This window comes from Ornithodoros turicata, unplaced genomic scaffold, assembly GCF_037126465.1.
Source record: "Ornithodoros turicata isolate Travis unplaced genomic scaffold, ASM3712646v1 ctg00000843.1, whole genome shotgun sequence".
In the NCBI taxonomy this organism is placed as follows: domain Eukaryota; kingdom Metazoa; phylum Arthropoda; class Arachnida; order Ixodida; family Argasidae; genus Ornithodoros; species Ornithodoros turicata.
In genome coordinates this window covers 714,761-737,922 of record NW_026999404.1, presented here as the reverse complement: position 1 = coordinate 737,922, position 23,162 = coordinate 714,761, and the positions used below count along the sequence as shown (strand labels likewise).

The 23,162-nt window shown below is 43.5% G+C and overlaps 2 protein-coding genes and 1 long non-coding RNA gene across 6 annotated transcripts; 2 read left to right on the top strand and 1 right to left on the bottom strand.

Annotated features, from left to right (window-relative positions):
* Positions 1 to 384: 384 nt before the first annotated feature.
* On the top strand, positions 385 to 6,830 carry LOC135375246 (uncharacterized). Its single transcript, XM_064607980.1, has 7 exons — positions 385 to 617; positions 2,464 to 2,595; positions 3,471 to 3,611; positions 3,791 to 3,869; positions 4,482 to 4,612; positions 4,680 to 4,780; positions 5,434 to 6,830. The coding sequence occupies exons 1-7, from the start codon at positions 545 to 547 to the stop codon at positions 5,485 to 5,487; spliced, it is 711 nt and encodes a 236-aa protein (XP_064464050.1). The 5' UTR covers positions 385 to 544; the 3' UTR covers positions 5,488 to 6,830.
* On the bottom strand, positions 4,356 to 10,299 carry LOC135375247 (uncharacterized). 4 transcript variants are annotated; one of them, XR_010417194.1, is made up of 4 exons: positions 9,173 to 10,299; positions 9,017 to 9,098; positions 6,095 to 6,333; positions 4,356 to 4,592 (listed from the first exon to the last, which is right to left on the bottom strand). It is a non-coding gene; the product is annotated as an uncharacterized LOC135375247 (long non-coding RNA). The 4 variants fall into 4 exon arrangements; XR_010417196.1 differs by having other exon boundaries at positions 6,172 to 6,333; XR_010417193.1 differs by having other exon boundaries at positions 4,356 to 6,333.
* A 189-nt stretch (positions 10,300 to 10,488) lies between these two features.
* On the top strand, positions 10,489 to 23,127 carry LOC135375235 (uncharacterized). Its single transcript, XM_064607967.1, has 9 exons — positions 10,489 to 10,675; positions 13,910 to 14,044; positions 18,143 to 18,274; positions 19,527 to 19,667; positions 19,731 to 19,868; positions 19,936 to 20,035; positions 20,164 to 20,315; positions 20,391 to 20,491; positions 21,402 to 23,127. Exons 1-9 carry the CDS (start codon positions 10,606 to 10,608, stop codon positions 21,486 to 21,488), a joined length of 1,056 nt encoding a protein of 351 aa, XP_064464037.1. The 5' UTR covers positions 10,489 to 10,605; the 3' UTR covers positions 21,489 to 23,127.
* Positions 23,128 to 23,162: the final 35 nt, after the last annotated feature.

Here is a 23,162-nt window from a genome sequence, read left to right as displayed (position 1 = left end):
GAAGCCAGCTTGCCGGGAGGACGCGATGCTTCCAAATTGAGCACGAAGGGATTATGAAAGCGAGCTGGTGTAAACTTCGTGTGGGCAACATATGTGCGAGTTTGGCGTGAAACACGGGCACGAACAAACAAATGTACAACGCAGGACCTCCTGTCTTGCACGTTTGTTACCCTAAACTCAGGGCTATATGTCGCCCACGTCAAGCTTTCAAACTGTTTGTCTGCTCTCAGACTTTACTGCTCGCCTTGCGAAACTGGAAGTCGCTCGTCTTACATATTTTGCGCTGATTGCGTGCACTGCCGTGTACAATACGTTCGAGCGCCGCGGGAGGTCAGACTGGGAAACCAGAGCGGTATCGACATCAACGCGCTTGTATCTGCCAAATGTCGTCATGTCTTCTGCGTGCAACCGTGACGAAACTTTACCCACACTTGGGTGAAATAGACGCAGAAATGTCCTTTTTATCGCGTGCACGTTGAAATATTCGTGATTTTAGACGGAGAAAACAAGGTTTCGAGCGAGATTCGTAGGTTTTTAAACCTAAATGAGGAATGCTTCACCGCTGAGGCTTATCTACTTTATCCACTTGCTAGAGCAAGTCTGGCTGGCTTATGGCGGTAAGTTGCTGTCGTCTGTTGCATGCATGCTAGGAGCAGAGGCGCTTAGACGCAATTAGGCTTTGCGCAACTTTCACGATGACATCTTTGATATACCTTGTCGAACTCGCCGATTGCGATTATTTCGTTTGTGAAATTGCTCTCACCGAAACTCTTGTGAGACAGGGCCGACAGGGTCGTTCGAAATATCAAAGGTCAGACGTATACTTTGCAAGCGAAACGTGAGGCAAAGTATTTTGGCGGGAAATACTCCATCGCGTATCTAGCGTTGTTGTTTTGTTTGTTTTTATCTCGATGGAGCTCGGTTGTGTAGCGTCTCTAACATCGTTTTAATGAAACTCTTTTTAATTACAGTTTTTATTGAGATATGCAGAGATTTATTAAGACAACTATCTGTAGTAGTTGAAAACCCCTGCTGTGTTTGGCTTTCGTGATACACAAACATCAGCACGAAAGTGCAAATCTTTGTGCACGTGTAAGCCGCGAATGCAAAATTTAAGTTTATTCGCCGTTTTGATGCCCGGATGAAAATCTATATTCGCAAATGTCGAACAATCTCTGACGTTTCCAAGTCATTTTGTTCTCAGTTTTCAGTACAAAGTTGCGCGTAGCTCCTCGTCGAATAACTCTCATCTCAGAGTGGATCGAATTAAAGCTCCAGACCATGCCCTTCACGTGCAGGGATCAGCAATAAATATTGAGTGGTTAACTCGGTACGTAAAGTAATTTCCGTCCTATTTTCTAAAAGTGTTAAGAGCTTTCTCCTCGCGGTACGAAAGACGCCGTTGCCTTGACAGTAGTACAAAAGGAACGGAGTTCATCGGTTGCAATTTGCGCTTTCCACTCTGTTCTTGTTCTCAAGAGGCGTGACACAGCAGTGCGGCCTCCCATTGGCTTCCGCAGGTGATTAGACGTGATGATTGGATACACTATGGGCGCCACAACCACCGGATCTGGACGAGGAGAGATTAGGGAAAGCGCAAATTGCGGTTTCCTTCGCGCTTACATCACGATCGAGGTAACCGATGAATTCGATCCGTTCCTTTTGTATTGCTGTGAAGGTAACGGCACCTTTCATTCCGTTATACCGCCTCTGATATTGGCCCACATTTGTTGTTGCTTTAGTTTCGGTTACTACCATTGTTGTTACGCCTCTGTGTTACCTCTGTTACTGTTGTTACCTCTGTTTCGGTTGAATGGTACCGCCCTCCCCCTTGTTTTCCTTATCTCTTTTATTTTAATTCTTTTTAAGCTTTCAGACCGTGACGAGATTATACCTCTGCGTATATAATATGAACTCTGTTTTGAGGGCTTTAGGGACCCGTGCACACAAGCGAATACTTTTTTTTTCTTTAAAAAAATATATATACATACTTTCTTTGTACAGCTAATATGAATATGGTTCCCACGAATGTTACTCATGCTTGGAACTTGCAATTCACCATAAGCACATAAGAACTGTGCTCCTTGTATTTACTATAGTATATTATTTACTTGTATGCACCAGTTTGATATAGTTAATTTTAATTTTACTTCCTCCGTTAATTTTAGTTCGCTTCATTCAGCTTTATTTCGTAAATTTTACCTACGTGATACGGCAGTAAGGGATTACAATAAATCCGGTCCTGCGCAGTACCGGAATTATTACAGGTATTTTTGTTTCCGTTTCTGTTTCAGGTATTCGGAATGTTCGTTACCCGTTTCTTGTTTCTGTTAGTTACCTGCTATATTTCCGGTATAGCACTTTTTTTTTTGTTTTTTTTTTTCGTTTCTGTTACCTTTTTCTACTTTAAAGGCTCTAACGCAGTGAAGATTATAAAGTGTTTCTTTTTCGTTCCTTTCGTAGGAGGAATCAGTTCCTACTGTACAAAAGACGCCGACTGTGATAACCTGGAATTTGTCTTCTGCAAGGACGGCGTCTGCTCCTGTCAGGCTGGATACGTATCCAGGAACGCACAGGAGTGTACGAAGAGTAAAGGTAATTGGTCATCAAGCAATCAATCAATCAATCAATCAAAAGATATCTATTAAGCGTACGGAGATAACACTCGTTCTCCAACATATCTAGCATCGAACTAGATTGTAAAGCTTGCTTCACTGCGATATTAGTATTGTTGCGGAGAAGTTACCTTAGCGTCTCGTTCCATCAAGTCCCCACCGGCACCCCAAGGATTCGTGCAAGAATTTTTATTGAAATTAATCAATTGATTGATTTCCATCTTAGGGGGTGTTGGGACAGTGTATGAGGGAGGGGGAGACACACACCTGTACCTGCTGGAAGATCTTTTGGGAATTTTAGGGGTGCGCGTGTATTGGGGGTGGGGGGAGGGGTTCCTGGAATTCAAAGCCTCTTGTATGTTTTCGGGCAGAGATTTATTCCGAACGCCCTACACCCCTCCCAAATGTTTGGAGACACCCCCTTCTTTTCCTTCCTGTGCATCTCCTATAGGGGAGCCTTTACTATTTCAACTTTAGGCGCATGTCGGCATAAAGCTGTTACGACGTAACTGTAATGATGGACTTCTCCCCCCCCCCCCCCCCCCTGCTTGAGGTTTCAGGGTTTCGAGGTATTTATTGATTGAATCGGAAAGCCATACATATATGTCATCCCAAGAAGCACAACATCTTGGCCTGAAATCGGTCCAATCTTGGTCCAGTATTAGGCCGACATTGCCAATATTGGTCCAATATTGGGTTAAGGTGCTGTGCTGCTTGGGATTTCATGGAGAGGACTCGTAGGAACCGTCCCATTGAGATTCTGCATAAACCACTGTTTGCAGGTATACAATATCAGAGTATTTGTCCAAATTGTTTGTACAAATACTAATGTAGTATTTGTCCACAATGTTTCAGTGTCAGAGTTGGCCGAGGAGGAGAGGGAATGCTTCACCGACCACCAGTGTTACCGTGGTTACTGTTGGGATGGGGAATGTCACTGTAAAGATGGCTTCTCCAAGGAGAAAAGTCCCTACGGCGGCTGGAACTGCGTCCACCGTGAGTATCTCTGAGAAGAGGTCTCTCGACCCCTACTGTATTAGTACTTTTTCTTTCTAAATTTTCTGGCCAATTAAAATTCACTGTTCCCCAATCGCCCACTTCCGTGTGCTTCCCGTATTCAACACTGACGTTTCGGTGAGTTCTGTGTCCTTACAGAGTATCCATTTTCAATGCAGGAACCTCGTCCTTTGGGTTCGGAATTCTGGCTGTGATTCCGGTTACCGTTGTCGTCATATGCCTACTCGCCTGTTGTGTGTAAGTAACAAATCGGCCCTTCGTAAATGTTCAATTTTTCTACACATTGTACACTTTTCCTGTCCCCAAGTGCAACCCCTGTGAGCTGCTATTGCATTGAATCAACATGTGTCTGTCAATTTCAAAAATCCTTGAGAAGGTAGTTACCTTCTGGAATGGGACGAAGTCGACAGTCCTTTCAGCTTTGATGTATTCTGTAGTAGCTCTGATGGAATAAGGTTGACCAGCTCCCATGGAATAGTGGTTAGGATGACCGCTTCCCACGCCGAAAATGAGAGGTGATGTGGGTTCGAATCCATGGGGGTTTTCCATAGGGTTTTCCGGCAGACGACTGTCGGCACAGTTCCCCCTGAAGTCGGCCCAGGTTGCACACTAACCCCCCACCCCAGTCCTTCCTGCTGTCCTCTCTCCATCTATCCATGTCTGTATGCTGCTCATAGCCACAGTTGCTTCGCGGCACTAACACAGAACTAAAGAAAGTATTAGTGCCCCTTTAATCAAAGTTTATTTACAAGTATGAAAAACAAAAATCGCAATACCCCATCCCTGTCCCGTCCCCCATTTTGCCTTCTTCTTCATGTCCTTGCCTCTGTGCCTTTTGTGTCATTGCAGACAACTTGCTCTCCGAAAACAGCAACATTCGGGCTCCAATGCTGAAAACCTCCAAGAGCTTGCTACAGGTAATAGCGATGCTGGTGCTGCAGCTTCTGGTGTGAGTAATATCTACAGACAAAGGACATACTGTAAGTACGAGACCGCCGGGGGGCGCCCGTTGCATCGCTTAATTTTTTGTGTCCTTCCGCCATATAGTCCCTCACTACGTGGAAGCTGCAAAAGCGCACACGTCACAGAGCACTCCTTCCCCTTGTGTCACCCGCTCGGCTGTGGCTACCAAGTCGCACGAAGGAAAGGTACTGACAGTGTTCTCGTTGCTAAACTTTTATTGTCTGTTCTTCCTTTATCATTCGCTTTCAAGGTGCTAAAAAAAGAAGATTAATGACTCGTGTTTGTGGGCGGATCCACTATTCCTTTGGGGGGGGGGGGGGGGGGGGTTCCGGCTCGCGGTTTATCCAGAATCGCGACCACAGGGGGGGGGGGAGGGTATTGCAAAAGGTTTGGGTGTGGGGGTCATTTTTGCAGTTATATGAAATAACAAAGGTGCTCCTGTAGGGGACATGCAGGCAAACATAGGGGTGCTACCACACATTTATGGGGAGTAGGTGGTGGTGGTGACGACGGGGGGGGGGGGGGGGGGGTCCCAATAAATCACTGTGTGTAATCTAGGACGGCATGCTACTCATACGCTGCCTAACACCAATTGAAGTAGTCGGTGATGACAGAATTGAGAAGGGGGAGGGGGGAGCCATCCACACCATCACCCCCACCTAGATCTGCCCCTGCCCATAATGTTTTCTCGTCTGTCCAGCAAATATGAGCAGATGAAAACAAATTTTTCATTAGATAGGCAGGTCTCAGATAAAGAAGGCAGGCTGTACTTTGGCCATTTTATTCTGTGCCCTGTTTTGATGGATGCTATCTTTCATGTTGCTTTATCTTTTTTCAGGAGAAATCATCAAATCACAATGAGACGACTGCTTCCAACAACCCCCATGTGTAACATGTCCTCCAAAATATTACACACTCATTTCCTCATTTGCACACATTGTCATGTGCAGTGTAAAAAAATTGCAACTACCAAAACACAATCACACACGTAACCTTCCGTGCACGATTCTCATTTGACTAGCCTGAACATTTCCAGCTCTTCCACTAGGTGTACAATTACGTTGATATGTTATTGTACGTAGCGTAAAAAACCTGTTGAAAATTCATCTATTCACAAATCATCTATGAAACACTGTGGCAAGTTTCACTTCCGTTCCATTGATGAAGCCCAAAACACACACAAAAAAGGCAAAAATACTCTGTGAATGTAACACAACCACCGTCTTACTGTATATTAAGGGATATGACATCAAGTTCAAAGCCAGCCAACATATAAGCCATGACGCCACGAGCTATGACTACAGATTTTTATATGTGCCATATCTCGCACCGAGATATTTTTAGTACATGACACACATGACATGAAAAAGAAATGAACATGACAGGACATGACACGCAGAAGTACACAACGGGCAGGCACGTACAAGCTCTACGCGCGTGTGACAGCCAAACACAAAAAACAAAAAGACACAGGTGACAGGCATGCATGTGCCACAAACCTCTACCAAATGCAGCTGCAACAAAATCTTGATGTCATACTCCTTTTGCGCCATTGGTCCTGCCAAACTGTGCATACCGCGTCTCGTCTCGGACATTCCTCGAGAAAGCCCAAGAAATACTCAGTGTCTCTTTGTCTCTATACCTCCACCATCTGGAAACAGCCAGTCACCATAATTGTTGTGCCATTCTGCCAACTTCGCAATGTCCTCAAGGAGGTCCAAGACTATAGCCATGAACACTAAACATGAGAAATTATACATTACAATCCCAACACTACATATGTATATGGAATTATGGTGCAATTTCCTAGACACCCAATGTGACCAGTGATTAGAATTCTCTTCCTGTACACATCTTGACATATATGTACCGGTAAACAACTATATAGGAGTCCAACATTTGTTTCGTAGTTATATGTCGTCTGTGGTGATGTCCTTGTGGTTGACGTATGCGAATCGATGTTGCATTTCAGTGAATTTTTGGAAAGGTCGGTGCCCATTTACCCGATCATTAAAATGTGGAGCTTCCTTACCCACGTTGGCATAGAAAAACGCTGTGTACAACTGACAATGCCGAGATATATGTGTTGTTCTAACACTTACAATATAATACAAGGGCCTATCAAAACATATCCAGAATGGATGTATATTTAAAAAGGTGAAATGAGTTTGAAACTTGGTCACGATCGAGGTACTGCCCTTCGGAAACTGCACGCTTAGCCCAGTGCTGTTTCCACTGTCCAAAACATTAGTGGAAGTCTTCTTTGGAAACAGCAAAGAGCTGTCTCGTCACATTCGTTTGAATCTCCCGAATATCCTGAAATCTGTCTGTCTTTCGAATGCATTTTGATTTTTCACAATTTTTAAGCCACCCAAAAGTCAGAATCCTGCTGAGGGAAAAAGCTTTTGGGAAATTCGAATGAATGTGACGAGGCAGCTATTTACCGGTTCCAAGGAAGACTTCCAAAAATGTCTCAGACAGTGGAAACAGCGTTGGACTAAGTGTGTGGCTTCCGAAGAGGGCTATGTCGATGGTGACAACATTTCAAACTTGTAAGTATTTTACCTTTTTAAATATAAACCCATACTGAATACTTCTTGATCAGTCCTCATATTGTGTAATGTAACATTGTATTATTATTATGATATCACAATATAATATCACACTGTGTACGACGTACACAATATTTATTGATATCAATAATGCTATTAATCTTATGATAACTAGCCTCTTTAAATATTTTTGTATACTTCCGAGTTCCCTTTGCAAGAGCCAGAGATTGGAAGGAGGCTCCACCTTTGAACGAATAAGCGAACATGTAGCGATTTTTTCGATTTTTGTGTCTCTCTAACAGCCTTATAGATGTGTGCCTGATGTAAAGAGAAAAGCATTCTTCCCAACAGCTACCAGTATGTGCAGGCAGAGCCAATATATTCCATTACATACTTTGAATGTAAACTTGTTATTGTTAATGTACTCGTTGAGAAATTATATGAGATCCATAGCCGTCTCAACAACTTTCCTATATTTCTGTGGTTCTCGAGAATTCAGGTATAACCGCAGGTGCTCGAGCAAGCTTGTGGGGTTTAGGTCACTGGTATTATTCTGGTGGTGGCCCGCATTTTTTATGGCCCAAAACAATGTGCCACTAATTCCCCCCTTTCTTCCCCGTGCGGATATCTGGCATTGTGCTATATCTTTGTTGTCTGTATCTTCCATCTGTCTAGAGCTTTCGTATGCATTGTTTACCGAGCATTAAATGTTGGATATTTGGTTGTGCTCTTAAAGTGGAACTCTGCTCGTAGTATCGGCAATCCTTGCCCCTAGGACGCTTGCAAATACACAGCACATGCACCATACCTGTGGCAAGACACACAGAGAGGATTAGCCCAGGGAAGAGGCAATTATCAAAAATGTAAAGTCCATTTAAAGGTTTTTCTGCAGCTTTAAAGCTGTTCTTGCCAAATGTTTTATCGTACAAAATGCACCAAATTCTTTGCAGGTTACACACGCACACACACAAAAAAAAGAATTGCAGAGTTCCCCTTTAAGTCATGTACGCCCCTATGTGCTACCACTACGCAATAGTTCTTTCTTTAACATTGGTGCTTAACAAGAACAGTGTGACAAGTCTCATGTAGCAACTTATGGTACTCATCACTCAAGTTATTTCATGGTGGCGGTACTGATAACTGGTTGCAGATTTTTCGTGACAACGTGCGAAAATCCTTGTGCTCTTTATGCTGTGATTCTTGCTCTTTTTTTTTTTTTTTTCAGCACGTTTAAGAAACATTGCAGTATTGTAGAAATATGTGTATACATGTGTACCTATGTGTGGTAAAGCCTAGCCAAATAGAGACTGCATTTCCGAACTCATCGTGTTGTGCCGAAGCCAAAGCGGCTGTACATAGCCATTTTTAGCGCACCGAGAATTGGATGTAAATTCTGCCGTGGGCCTAAATGAAACTGGATGTCCAGTATTCCGATATGTCCAGCGAGAGTTTTTAAATATTACCTCATCTTGATATGGCCTCATTACTAATATGTACCGTGTTTGTGCATCTTTACAAAGAGTCGTAGTTAAAACATCAGGGCCTGAGTGACATATTTTTAGACGTCTCCTTTGCAGCATTCCAGTGAACTTTTCATATAATTGTGTTCTTGTTATTGTAACCTTCTTTTGTGCCATGTAAATGCACCTAGCACATTGTCCATGTGCAGTCAGTTTTTACATGTAGCATCCTTCCACCTGATCTATGCATTTTGCTCTTTCACATGCAGTACATGTGTGCATGCTCATACAGTTTACAGTTTTGCTCCCTCCAAAATCAAACTGTTGCTGTTTACAAGAACCTGAAATAAATAGAATGTTCTGCTGTTTATTCTAGTGCTGCTATGAATAGTACACAGCCAATACGTACTAGCCGGAGCATTGCATTTTATTTCTGTGTCAGATCCTCTACGAAGAGGTTTGTCTCGTAAAGCACGAGACTGGATATATTCCTAGAGGCAAGAGCACAATTTGTCAAATAACACTGTGTTTCTGCTTCAACAGATTGAGTAAATTCTCTGCTTACTCTTACAACTGCTTACAAGTTCATGCACCTCTTGCTTCCTTGCCTAGGTGTAGGTGTACTGGAATCTGAACAAAAATTTGTGACAGAGATGCATGCAAGATGACCCTGCTTTAGGAAATTCTTGATTTTTCATTTGACAATTGGATATGTCCAAGCTGGAGTTTCTATAACTTCCTACACCTTTCATAAGGTGATCGCATTGAGTACATACGATCATAATGGATATTTCTCAGAATTAGATTGGGGATGAATGCAGAAATGAACTCAGCGCAAAGACATGCTTTACTCTATATCAGGGCCATGCCCTGTACTCAGCCGATACAAGGTGAAACAGTGGGTGACAAAAGTGGGATACGTCTTTCTACCTATATGTAAGCGTGTCCGAGCCTATTCCAGATATCAGTGGAAGCAGCGGTATTTTGATTGTTCAGTATGTGTGGAACTTTCAAAGCTGCAGCACAGACAAAATGGCGTAGATGCAGGCTTGCTGGAGGATGAACTCCATAAAGTAAAAGTTCTGAGCACAGCCCTGCAGCACAGAAGACACTACGTATGCACCCAAAAAGTTCACAATGACCTAATCTGTTACGGAGAATACTGCCCAGATTTGGTGTCACTGAGCCACTGCCATTGAGTAAGCCGAAGGCAATGATGCAAAATAGGAAGTAGTTTTAGCCTGCAGTAGCCTAGCACGCGAGTTTACTGCAGGGAAATTAAGCGGAATTAGATAGTTCTAATTATATTCCCACATGTAGTTAACTACCGCTAGTTTAACTACATGTGGTTAACTATTTCCCATCCCTGCTAGACCCCAGTTACTACCGCAACTTATTCCTTTCAACACTTCTTGTAAAGTACTGTGTGGTGTCCCCATACAGTTCTCTGTTGTACTGTGCTGCGTCCGAGTGCCAAGGAGCTGAAGTCACACCATGACCCAGAATGACGTATACGCTAAGTGATTGCTACGAATCATTGTAATACATGTCAAATCTGTTCAAACGGGTTCACTGTTTCTGCTTTCGCAACCGTTCTCTTTCTTTCAAGGCTTGCTTTACAGAATTTTCAAGGCCTCCGATGACGTATTGTCGTCGGATCTCTGATGTTGCCCCACTGATGTTGCTTGCGGCTTGCGGAGCGGAAAGCGAATTAAGCAGATGCACAGATGCGTATTGCATTTTTGACTGATATTCGTGTAGATTCTTATAAATACTAATTTTTACCTATTTATAAATTATAACTTTTATAATTTCGATACATAAATTGCCCATTCTGTGATATTTTGTCTTAGCGGATACGAAATCCGCTCACGCGTCATGCTGACTTCCTCTCGGATCTCTGTTCCAAAACATATTTTCGAATCCACCCAGCGTAACAGGCCTCTTGGCAGTTAGTATACGGTACTATGATAGTGGAACGAAGTTTATAACACTTAAATGTCAAGATTTTGTTTCCTTGTGATATATTGCTGCGCCATTCTTCATGTACTCATAGTATCGGCCACAGGTAAGTCACGAAGTGACCCTCTGTCGCTAGGGGTAACCCTGTCTATTTCTGTGCATGCTGAAATATACTGTTCCTACAGGAAACGAACTTTCGTTTTGGACGTGAGTGATGTATTTGGAATCAATGTTTACGATTGTGCGCATCAGTCACTGATCGCTAATCGTGGCTTTCCGAGGCAGACTGTCCAGTCAGTATACATACTACAAGCACAAAGAATGGATCGTTAAATTAAGTTAATGATTTTTCAGTCGTAAACTTGATTGCCTTTGGTAAAATAGCTCGTTCGCTTTGTGTGTCGTTATATGTGCGTACGCTTAACGCAGAAGCTGTCATCACCTGCACTCTCAAGACTTGTATTGTGCACTCATATTCAGCTAGCTTTTATACCTACTTCCGTGAGCGATTGCTGCTAGCATTTTTGGATTCGTCTGCAAATAATGTAATAGTGAACTGCAACGTACACTGTTGCCTGATCACATCCTTTGTGTGTGTCATTGCTAGTAAGGTTTACCTATTCGCTGATGAGATACATGTTTCCCCTCGATGCCTCGTGTACCATTCGCAGATGTAGGATAGGTTAACAAAAGCCGTGACAAAGCGCAGTGAGTGACAGGCGGATGCGTCACATCTACCCATCGTTTCCTACGACTGAGCTAGAGCTCCTGCTAAACACATGCTACACATACATGCAAATGTTGAGCATTTTATCAGATAATTGTGGCAACAAACAACTGTAGCATTAAGACTATGTAGCTATGTAAGTTGAGCTGGAAGAAATTTATTCTGCATTATCGTTGTGCATGTTTTTTGTCTGGCCAGTTATTGTGAGTCTGCAGAACAAAATATGTTGAAGAGAACGTGAGGTATCTGAGCATATTAAGCACATAATGAAAAGTGACGTCGCTCGCCACGCTTTGGTGAGCCAGCAAACTGTCAGTATCCCACATGTTTAGAAGCACAGAAGCATTGACCTAGATAATATATTTGTGTCACTGTTTGCCAACACATGTGCTCTCAACCTTGTCCATCAAACTCTTGGTGGGTGAGCCTCAGCCAGTTTTTTTTTGGCTGTGTCTAGAGGTCCGTCAGACGAACCAGATTCTTTATACAGCGGGGTCCGTTGGATGGTCCGTGGTATGAGTAACTAGACTTTGTTTCCTAACCTAACCAACCTAACCTGGAGTTGCACGAAGCTAACTTGCACTAACCTGACTAGAATAAACTAACCTAACACCAACCTAACCTAAAATAGCTTGATCTAACACAACATAATGTTGAAAGCTGAGTGCCCCAACGGACTCCGATGTATAAACAGTCAGGTCCGCCGGACAGACGAACCCCATTCTTTATGCAGCGGGGTCCGTCGGACCGTCCGTGGTATGAGGAAGTAGACTGTTTCCTAAACTAAACTAACCTAACCTAGAGCTTCACGAAGCTAACTTGCACTAACCTGACTAGAATAAACTAACCTAACCTAACTAATTAGATCTATCACGACATAATGTTGAGCCGACGGACTTCCAGACTTGTGCCCGTTACCCAAAAAAAGGAACTAAATACCGTTACCCGTTACTTCAGAAAAAAGTAACTAGATACGTTACTCGTTACTGACATACAAAAGTAACGAGTTCTCGTTACTCACAGGTAACGAGTTACTTTTACGTTACCGCGCATAGTTCAAGGATCCAACAGACATGCCGCCACACGTGTCAACGTGATTAGTGACCCTTCGTTTTGTCTTGTTGCCCCTCTGCGTCGCGTCCTGGGTATGGGTCATTGTAATAAACCTTTTGCTGAGTCTGATAATGTGTCGTCCGTCCTTCGTGGTCCGTGTCTCTCGGCCCCTTACCATGAGTCTATATCAGCTTGCCTGGACCCTTCCTTCTTTCCGAAGTGGGGGTGATCGGAGACTATGAAGACACAAGAAAAGACTCCGGTTTTCGTGCCACCGATCACCAACGGTTCCCGAAAACAGACGAGGGGCTGCGTCATAATTTAGGGCGCTCAGAAGCTTAGCAAAGACAAGAAAAGTCGAGAAGTCGAAACGCGTTTTAAGTAGCCATAACACAATTGGTGCCCATTCTTGGGAAGGAGTGATGGTCGGAGATTACGAAAACAAGAGAAAAGACAACAGCACATCCAGCCAGGGATTGCAATAATAATTTGAGTCACACGTGGTCGTGGGTCACGCAGGTCAGATCCGCACGCATTGCGCCACAGGGAGTGCCGAAATGTGCTGCCCCGCGCTGAAGAAAAGGAACGGGTAACGTCAGTAACGAGTTACCAATTTTTGTAACTGATTCCGTTACTATTACCATATTTAAAAAAGTAACTGAATCGTTACTTCGTTACCAAAAAGAGTAACCGTTACCAAGTAACGAGTTACTTGTAACGAGTTAGGCACAACTCTGCGGACTTCTATGTATAAACATCCGTGTCCGTCTGACGGACCTCTAGACACGTCCTTTTTTTTTACAAGAAGGTACATAGTGTGTTGGTTAGGAGTGCACATGATGAGAAGAAACACCATGTCATTCTCGTGTTTCCTCGCATTCCCATTGTGTTCGATTTTTTGTTGATATTGAAAATGAAGCAAAAGGTAACTTGCAACAAGGTCATATTGCCATGCTAGCCAGAAAATGGCAGGCTACATCAGATAGGGCATATTAATAAACGCGTGAGCCTGGCACACAGAAAAGAAGACATGCATTCAAAACATTAGGAAGCTGGAAAATGATTAAATGATGAGTATGTCGTCTCAAACTGGACCAAATGATGGAACTGAAACACATATTTCCTTGAGACTTCAAAAATCATAGAGGAAACAACAAATCGTCTGTCACGGGGCTGAACGCAGCAGAAAGTTGTTTAATGGAGACTCAGAGCAGTAGACCTGTAGCCTTGGTCCCGCAGTGTAACAGACGATCATGAGCTGCCAATGAATGTTTGGCTTGCTCCCGTGCTGTAGCAGACGATCCTCAGCAGCCAATGAAAGTCCTCGGATTGTCTGATGTCACAACGCGCCAGAAGGAGCGGGGAGAGTTGGCCGCAGCAACGCACTGTCTTGTAATGCTATCTTTTGCTCAGGAAATGCGGTGTTCTGAAAGGAAGTATTTTATGTGTCAGTTCCTGAGGGGTAGTATGTTCGCGCGGTAAAAAAACGTATCTTCGAGGTGCCGTCCGTGCTATAGATCCTATTCATAATGTTTTTCCTGCACATATTTTCCGAATTAGGTAATGCAGGAAGTGCATGCCAGGATGACGACGACTGTCGGAAAGAAGCCCACTACGTCTGCCTCAGTGGCGTGTGCACCTGTAAGCCAGGCTACTTTCAGGAGCTAGTCAACACCACATCGAAATGCGTCTTTGGTATGTTGAACCTGCTCTTTACTCTGCCCGACTGTTACTGTTACCAATGTTGGCACTCTGGACTGGGCATGCCTTATATTATCTTATCTATCACAAAATTTCTGAACAATGCTTGCTTAGTATAGTTAAAAGCCTTTAAGTTAGATTGCAAAATATCTGCAATGAGACACATTGGAATTAGTTGGCACAGCACCTGTCAGGAGCATCATAGATTGAGAAGTTACCCGTCAAAAAGAACTCGTTACAAGTTAAGTTACCGTGTGAAAAATGTAACTAAGTTAATAACGAAGTTCTTCCGCTTGAAATGTAACCCTCAGTTACTGAGTTACTTCCAAGTTACTTCGGACACAAAATAGCATTGCGCAGGTGCAGCGCGCGTGAGCAGTTGGGTTAGACCTTGAGTTGCCTGCGGAGGAGTGCAACACCTTAGATCGTTTTCGTTTACGTTCAACAATAGACCTCTCCCTGTTTGTAAACAAATGACGTCATAGTGCTCGACAGCGCCACAAATTTGGTAGAATTCAACTACTCTCGAAGCTAGAGGTGAACAAGGTCGAGCCCGAAAGCCACGGTCTTGAGGGGATTGCGATACGGTTCCTTAAAGGGACGCGACCCTCAGTACTGCTTTTCTTTCATTGCGAGGCAGCGAACAAATACCCGTTCGTGGAACCCAGCCCTCTCCTTCCGATTTGTTTCACTTTCAGTCTTGCCCACCAATGCCATGATGACGTTTCTCTGGTAGAGGTCTATTGGAACGCTTCGCACCTTACTCCCTGTGGGCGCACAATGGTTCGGCTTCATTTCAATGGCAGCGGTTCTTACTTCCTGAATAAAACACAGTCATTGATTGAGTATCACGTTTTATAGCAAAAAATGCCATGAAGGAACCGGAGAGAAAGCAAGAAAATATGTGGACGTGAGTGAAAAGCAAGTTAAAAGTAACTTGGAACTTAACTTCAGTTACTTGTGCAAAGTTACCAGAAAAAGGAACGAGTTCCTCTGAAAATTACCACGGTGTAAAAGTACCAAGTTAAGTTACAAGTTACCAAAAAAAGGAACTTAGTTACAGTAACGAGTTACCTCGAACTCTAAGAAGCATTGCTGTAGCAGCATTAAATTGATGAGGTAATCGCACTGTGAAAATAAAGTTTGGATAAATTTAAAAAATAGGGAAGCTTAGCTATGGCACACATGGGCAGTTTCTGGAAAAATGGTTTTCTCTTTTGTTTTTCTGTGTTCAGTGCAATACCGAAATGATTTCTGTGGTTGACCCTGAGCTTATAAGCAGACCGTGAATTCGGGTATGCCCGACTTGCAACACGGGATATCTGCATGTTTTGAGGCAATATGAATGTCATAGTACCAGTTTTAAAGTGCACGAAATTGCATATTTCACGGGTTAGTGCATGTTTGGATTTAGGTTGTATGTTTTTGCATGAATCCATACTTTGACTTCCAAGTGTTGTAATTGGAGACTGACTGACTGACGACTGTTCAGGATGAACGAAGCAGGTTTAATGAGAAAGGAACGAATGTGTGCGTGAGCACATGCACTAGTGCGCATTCTCCTTAAAAGGGGCGTCGGTTGTCGGCTTCTTCCAACACCGAGACACGCAGAAAGTTTAACAAAAATTTTCACTGTTAGCACGGCAGTGCATCTGAGGCTCAGTATATTGCAACGAGCTGTATACGGAAAGAGGACAGCGATGGCAGAGGGAGACAGTGTTAGTGGTAGGTCCTGGGTCAGCTTCATTGTATTGTCACGTATTCCCATGGAGGTGACCGCAGGAAACGTGGTGTACCCGATCATGAAATCTGTTGGGTGATGTGGGAGACTAGGCACCACAGCGAGATCAGAGGACTGACCCAGACCTCAGGAAGGCATGCGCATGATGGGTACATCCAGATTTAAATGTAAATGAGGCACACGTGAGGTAAACATTCCAACAGGCTGTTATTGACGAATCTTACAGGATGGGTGGATGGTATGGTTGTCCTCTGCACGGGTTGTGACAATTGTGCTGAGCTCCTGTAACCGTGAGCAATGTTAAGAGGAGCTTCTCTGCTTGCACGCTGATCCTACCAGACAAACATCGAAGCTTCAGTCACGAGAGCTTGGAGCACTATAACGCAGTGTATTGAATCCAGAACCTCAAGTACGAAGTGACAGTGTGTTAGCTTTCACTGCCTAGCCATTTGTTGTTTGCGTCAAGGGGATAGTAGTCTGAGGAGATGTCGCAGTCGCACGAAAATAAACGTGTTTTGGGGTTGATAATGGCATTTCACTGCATGTTTTTACAGTTATCGTTTCATATTTCACTGCATGTTTTTACGGTTGTCATTGCATATTTCACTGCATGTTTTTACGGTTTTCATTGCATATTTTTCACTGCACGTTTTTAGTTGTTGTTTTTTGCATATTGCACTGCACATTTTTACTTTTTTTGTTGCATAATTGCATGTATATTTCCCAAATTTTTAATGCATATAAAGCCACGGTCTGCTTATAAGGGTTGTTCTCATATGGAAATCATACACGGTGGTGACCAACTAAGCTGCTCTCCAGTGACGCACAATAATTGGAGAGGCTGTTATTGCAGAACAGCTCATTGCGATGCTAAATGTGTCAGTGTTGTGCGTCACAATGCCATCTGGGGAGCAGCTTTTCAGCTGCCCTTTGCAACACCATAAATTTGATTGTTTTGAATACAGGATTCATACATTTCTGATCACAACTTTGCACTACGATGCCCAGTCACTTGAGAACCTACCGCGATTGAACTGCCTACAGCGCTTTGCAGGCGAGCAATCCTCCAGCTGGCGCCGAGTAATCACTGAGCACGGCATGCCGGTACCGGTACACTTTTATAGGTCGCCATGCTGTATAAATGCGTTGTAGAGCATTTATCAGTGAATACCTCACTCTTTCATCTTTTTGCATATTGATGGCTTCGTTTTTTGGAAATGTATATATTGTGTATAGAACCAAGGGAATTGCCTCAGGACGAGAGCTGCTGATATTTTGAAAAGAAACTGTTCTTCTTCTGGGCACCGTCCTCATCATTGGCACGGTATTTAAAGGGTTAGGTATGACGTGCTACAGGTTCTTGCGAATTGCCGGTCAACAGCCCGGGGGAAGAAAGGGTCCATTCAGGCTTTTATGGGCGAAGTGAATGGCCGCTTTGTTAGAGGGTGTAGGGGATTACGTGAACGAAGTCATCTTTGCTCCAGACTGGTTACAGATTTGCGAGGTTCACGAACAACGGGAGATGCTCCTTTCTAAAGTTGATTATCATCACCATTCTACGCGGTTTTCGTAGGAGCTGTTGCTGTCGTCTGCTATGGTAGTTGTACGTCCACTCCTTCACGTTCAAAATTCAAATTTCCATTGTCCAATCATGATACAGATCTCGCGGGGCGAGGAGTAGCTCCCCTAGCGGATCATGCAGACGGGCTACTCATAGGTAGACCCTGAAGTATAGGGTTTTATATTTTTCCAAATTCGGGGGGTAGAAATCGGGTCAATAAACTGATGTTGAAAATTCATGCAAATTCGGGCAGAAAAATTACCATCAGATTGAGTTTGGGGAGAAATCGGGCATTATTGTAGAATAAACGTTCACTGTACCGTCTATCCAGAGTGCCAGAAGTAAGGGGCAGTCGCATATTTTGTGAGAAACTAGTATGTCGATGCCTTGAGGTGCCTAGCCTAGGTGGAGTTTTGCAGGTAGAAATCGGGTTTAACCCTAGATAGGTGAACCTCAATTCGGGGTGCAAATTCGGGGAAAAATCGGGTTTAACCCTAAAACATCAGGGTCTACTCATAGGTGTTGCTGATTATGACCTCGTCGTTATAATCTAGTAGGTCGTGGTTGACCCACAATTCGCACACACCTTTAACGTGTCATACCTAACCCTTGAAATACCACGCCAATGAAGGACTGTGCCCAGAAGGAGAACAGTCTCTGTTCGAAATATTGGCGGCTCTCGTCCTGAGGCAATTCCGTTCGTACATATTGTGTAGGAGTGATGGAAAAGGAACTATGTTCGTCTGGTGTATAAATGCTCGCAGTAAAAATAATCTCCACCCTTCCACAGTGGGCATTCCAGTGGGTGAACGATGCCTCTCCGATGAGTCGTGCATCAACCAAAACCGCACGTTCTGCAGCGGCAAGCATATCTGTGTCTGTCGCCACGGCTTTTACGAGAACAGTGGCATTTGCAAGCGAGGTAACAGCTCTCCTCCTTCCTGGTACCATAAACATGAAGTAAATGTAGTAACAATGCTTCATGCATGGCCCTTTGACTTTCCTCAAAAATTGAGTGTTTGCAAGAATACGAGGTGGAATCCGGTGAAGTACCCCTATTTGGATTTTCTACCGTGACGGAAACAGAAGCACATCCTTGCGGACGCGGAGACACATTTGTTTGCTGGGTTCTACTTCTTCTTAAAATCATTATGTAGACCATGTTTTTTTTTTTATGATGCTTTTTCTTTTTTATTTCTTTCTTTTTATTTTTTATTTTTTTCAACTCCGTCCTTCATCTTATTTGGGCGCAGCATAAAGTTTCAGGAAAAATGCCCTGTCTGTCTTCGCCATAACTAGTCGTGTCTTGTGTATTTTGCGTGTTGTTCTTCCAAGAAGCTTAGCAAAAAGTTTTGTTTTGAATGGGCATTAAATGCAACACACCAATGCAAACACTGTATGCTAAAGCTATAACCGAAGGTGCACCAAACCCGTCTCATCCTTCAACGCATTTCAATCCACGAGAAAATTTATCAGGGAGACTGATCTTTTGCAGCGCCATAGCTTATCCTAAACTCGGAACTTGTCGAAGATGACGATGAGAAAATTTGTTTCTGGCAAATACATTGGGTTTTTTCTGTACATCAGTGGAATGGGGAAAACTTAGTAATACCACAAAGGCAGGTCTTAATTTTGTGGTCCTAATAATTCTCAAGTTCGCTAGGCAGGATGTTTAGGGAATGTTTCGAGGGATGTTGACTTCACGAAGCATGTTCTGTGCGGTTGTACCATGTAGCTCGTCTATATCAAAACACTTGATGGAAATTGTCAGTGTGACACCCACATAGAATTCACCCGTCATTGGTGAGCTTGATATGAACAATCAAGCATATACATTGTTGAGCTGAGGACCAGGGTCGAATGACAGAATGGTTTTCGAATGAGTGTGGGATTGATATGGAATAGTTAATGTTGTTAATATGCTAATAGTTATCGAATAGTGTAAATGTTGCTAAAGTTTGCTAACGTGTACTAAAATAATGCTACGGTAAATTGTGCTCAGTGGATCAGTTCGACTTTGAGAAGCTCGTTCGTTGCAAATTACGATTGTCCTATACTTGCTTGTCATCGTCGTTAACAACATGGCTGTTGCCAGATTCGTGAAAATTGCTGCCTTTACAATACCTGGCTTTGCAGTAACATGAATCATGAGCACGACCACGAATTCTGCGCAGGGCGCAAGCTAGGCGATGCCTGCCGTGGAGATGAGCAGTGTGAAGCAACAAACAATGGATCGCACTGCCGTGGATCTGCATGCCGCTGCAAGGAAGGATTTTATCAGGAGTCCGTCGGAGGGAACGCTACCTGCTCACTAGGTTTGAATTCGTCCGCTGTTGTGTTGTTTTCGTGTTCATACCGTAGTTTCTTTCATACCGTAGGGAGTCCCCCCTTGCAGTTGTGCTACACCAACTACGACTGCTTCATTCGAGACCGCCATCTTGTGTGCGACGGACGCTTTTGCCGGTGTAGGCAGGGGTATCACATGGAGCTCACATCGTGGGGGTGGAGGTGTATCGGTGAGTCGTCCACTCTGGCCAAACGGCAGAATTGAGAATGACGCGCGGCTTGTGCCGTCGTTCGCAGACTCGACTGGGCTGCAGCGTCCCTCTCATGGAAGCGTAGTGTCCATGTTCCGCATTTCTCCTGCAGCCATTCTGATAGCCTGCGTTATCTTAGGATACATGTAAGTTGGTTAACATAATGAGTAGCGAAGAGGATTTAGGATTAACGAAACCACTCTACTGTGGAACTTGATTTACTCTTACGCGTAGTGAGAGTCGCGGTTTTTCCTCTTCGGTTTGTTTCCCGCAGGAAGCGCAGGCAAAAGCCTGATGCAGGCCAGGCGGTGGATAGGCACTCTGGGAGCCGATCGCACCATTTCATGAACGCCTTTGTGAGTCGACCGCACCACTTCATGAACCCTTTTCACAGAAGGGCATCACTCAGAGAAGTAGTAACCCAACGTAAGCTGCGGCTAGTCATGTTTCCTAAAAGTGCGAATACCTTTGTGTGAGCATGTGTGTGATGACCGCTTGCAGGCTGTCAAGGTGGCAGTGCAGGTGATTCGTTCGACCAGCTGCTCCCACCAAACACGTGTGTCAACCTTCCGCCCGAACCCCCGCCCTACCAAGCAGGCGAGGTAAGTCTTCCCAAGGTTGCCTCAATAGTGAAGAAAGAAATGATAGCGAAAGCCTGCCACTGGTATTGAACAGCCCAAACTTCAGCTATTTAAAGTAGCACATAAGTCATTTTTAACACCGTTTTCTTTCTATAAAACTGTTAAGTAGGCCAGTAAAATACACCATGAGAAGTAATTGACCCCACAGAGTCATAATTATCGCGGAAATTGATTTTAAAGTATACGCCGCAAAAAGCAACCGTGTGCAACGGTGGTGGAGAGCATTACCAGCTTGTGACCTTGCTCTGACGCTACACAGTCCGCTCACGCCGATTGGTTCAGGGTATCGTCTGCTAGTCAGCTGTTCGGGGCTCTGAAGAATCATTGCCCAAAGGGAAGCTCCCATGGGACAAGGGAATCCTCCATGCCCATGGTCCGAGGGGGCAGGTTTAGCGACTACAAAAGAAGAAAGCCCTCGCGCATGAAAATGAAAAGACAGGCGCTAACCTCGACTAACTGCGCAGACATTGTGACGTCATAGGTCATCCCTCTCCTCCTTGTTACACCCTGGGGGCGAGTCGAGAGTGAACAAGGTGCGGATGTGCTTGTGTACGTCTTTTTTTTTCTTTTTTTCTGGATTTCTGAAAAAAAAAAAAAAAACTGCATGCATCAAAACCTTGTGCTGTTTACCAAATTGATGCATATGCTATCATCAGACATCTTAAACTGAAAATATTTTGGATGGCCCTCTATGCTCCTTTAATGCTCTGAGCGGTCAAAATGTTGTGAAGCTTGTGCAGAGTTCTTACATTCTATACAGTTTTTCCTGGAAAAACTCTGTTGGTAGTGTCGAGAAACGTGTTGCGAATTGAGGAACACATATCGTAGTGTTTTGTGTGTGCGTGTTCTCACAGTGCGATTGAACTTTCAGGAACCTCCACCCAGTTACGAGGAAGCCATAAGAAGTTCAACTGCCCCTGTTCCTGCTTCGAGGAATGCTCAGCCGAGGCAAGCGTGATTCAACAATGTCGAAGGAAGTGCTTTAACACATCCTCCACGTGCAAGAAGCATGGCTTATCTCGCACATTGTCCGTGTTTCTCATCCGCTGGGATTTGTTTCCACTCCTCTGTAACATCACTTCTCAGAGAAAGAGAGAAACGGCAGTCAAAAAAAAAAAAAAAATGTGGTCCTCCGGTATGGGAAGTAAATTAGCCAGGTCACGAGCTGGTATCTGTAACAGGATATGAGATTTGTATCATTTGTTTGTATTATTGATTGATCTCGTTATATTAATTTGTAGGGAAGATTGTCCTGCATATTATGTGGTGCAGAATAGGGTATTGGTAGCTTTAGGTTCGAATGACTGAGCATAACGCAATACGTAGCTGAAATAACACCGATATATGTTAGCTCATCCATTTCTAAAGCAGTTTATTGTGAAGTGCCATAAAATGTGCTGGGTAATAAGCATGTACACTGACAGGAAATATAAGTAAGAAGACTTCTGTATGCACGTAAATACGTTCAACAATTGAGTGTGCTTTTTGTGAGATTCTTAGTTTCTCTGTGATACCTATCTTTTGACAAGATTTGAATTCTGGGTCACGTCGACATGAATGTGTTTGAGTGATAGAAACTCCCTGCTGCACCAATTTGCATATCTGGGGCTTGGGGAGATGTACCTATATGTATATATATAGCTGTGGAATTTTCCATGTACCGGACCCTTTCTAGCTTTAGAACTCTCATAGTCTTGCTAGTTCTTACACGATCTTTTTACGGAAATCATCAAAGCTGTGGTTTTTACGGGCAAAAGCTGTCATACCCCCACCTGCCCATCTAATGCACGTGTATCTGTGCTTTTAAGCAACCAGATGTTTTTTTGTTTTCTGTGTAATAATACCCCGTCTCATGGCAGTGAAGATTGTTTGAACTCTCTTCTTTTTTTTTCTTCTGCGAATGTGATGGCCATGTTGCTTGACCCGGAACGCTCTAAAATTTAGTAGGTTATTCCTCAGGTCGCCTGAGCCTTTCCCTTTTCCTCAAATCCTCAGAATTACTCCCCTCATATTTGGCTTTTCTATTGCTTGATTTCCGTAGAATGACACCCCCAAACACGAAAATACGGAGTGCTTATTTAGTACTTGTTTGTTTAGGAATTTACTGCATTAAAGGAAATATATTGTGTTCAGTTGTAGAAGGCTGGTTTTTGCATGGGGATAATCGCAAAAATACTGCATTAAGGATGCTTGCTGCTAGTACTAAATATAATGTGTGGTTCTTCAAGTGTGGTTTGTGAAAGGAAAAAAAATGTGTATATGTTTGTCTGTTCATGCACTCCTGGGTTCTTGTGCTACCTCATAAACTGTGAACATTGCTGTATTTTAGTGCTTAGTACAAATGTCGTTTATATCAATTTGAGGTGTCTGCAAATTGTAGTGAAGACAGCACGCATTTCTGTTGCGTAACTTGCTCCTTGCGGTACGGAAATTTCTAGCATAAATGCGCTTAATTACTATACAACATGAATTATTTGTTACAGCACATTCATCTGCTTCAAGGGTGAATCTCTCAATATTTCCTCTTGCAGTGTTTTAATTAAATTCCTGATTGCTCAGAGTCACAAACTGAAATAAAGATTTGTTTGACATCTCCACCCTGTGTAGGAGTGCCTTCTAGTCACTCAATAAA

Coding starts and splice junctions, on each gene's coding strand:
- LOC135375235 (XM_064607967.1), top strand. CDS start 10,606: ATGTCAAGATTTTGTTTCCTTGTGATATATTGCTGCGCCATTCTTCAT. Junction 10,676..13,909: donor ACTCATAGTATCGGCCACAG/GTAAGTCACGAA, acceptor TTTCCGAATTAG/GTAATGCAGGAAGTGCATGC. Junction 18,275..19,526: donor CAGTGGCATTTGCAAGCGAG/GTAACAGCTCTC, acceptor AATTCTGCGCAG/GGCGCAAGCTAGGCGATGCC.
- LOC135375246 (XM_064607980.1), top strand. CDS start 545: ATGAGGAATGCTTCACCGCTGAGGCTTATCTACTTTATCCACTTGCTA. Junction 618..2,463: donor AGTCTGGCTGGCTTATGGCG/GTAAGTTGCTGT, acceptor TTCCTTTCGTAG/GAGGAATCAGTTCCTACTGT. Junction 3,870..4,481: donor TGCCTACTCGCCTGTTGTGT/GTAAGTAACAAA, acceptor GTGTCATTGCAG/ACAACTTGCTCTCCGAAAAC.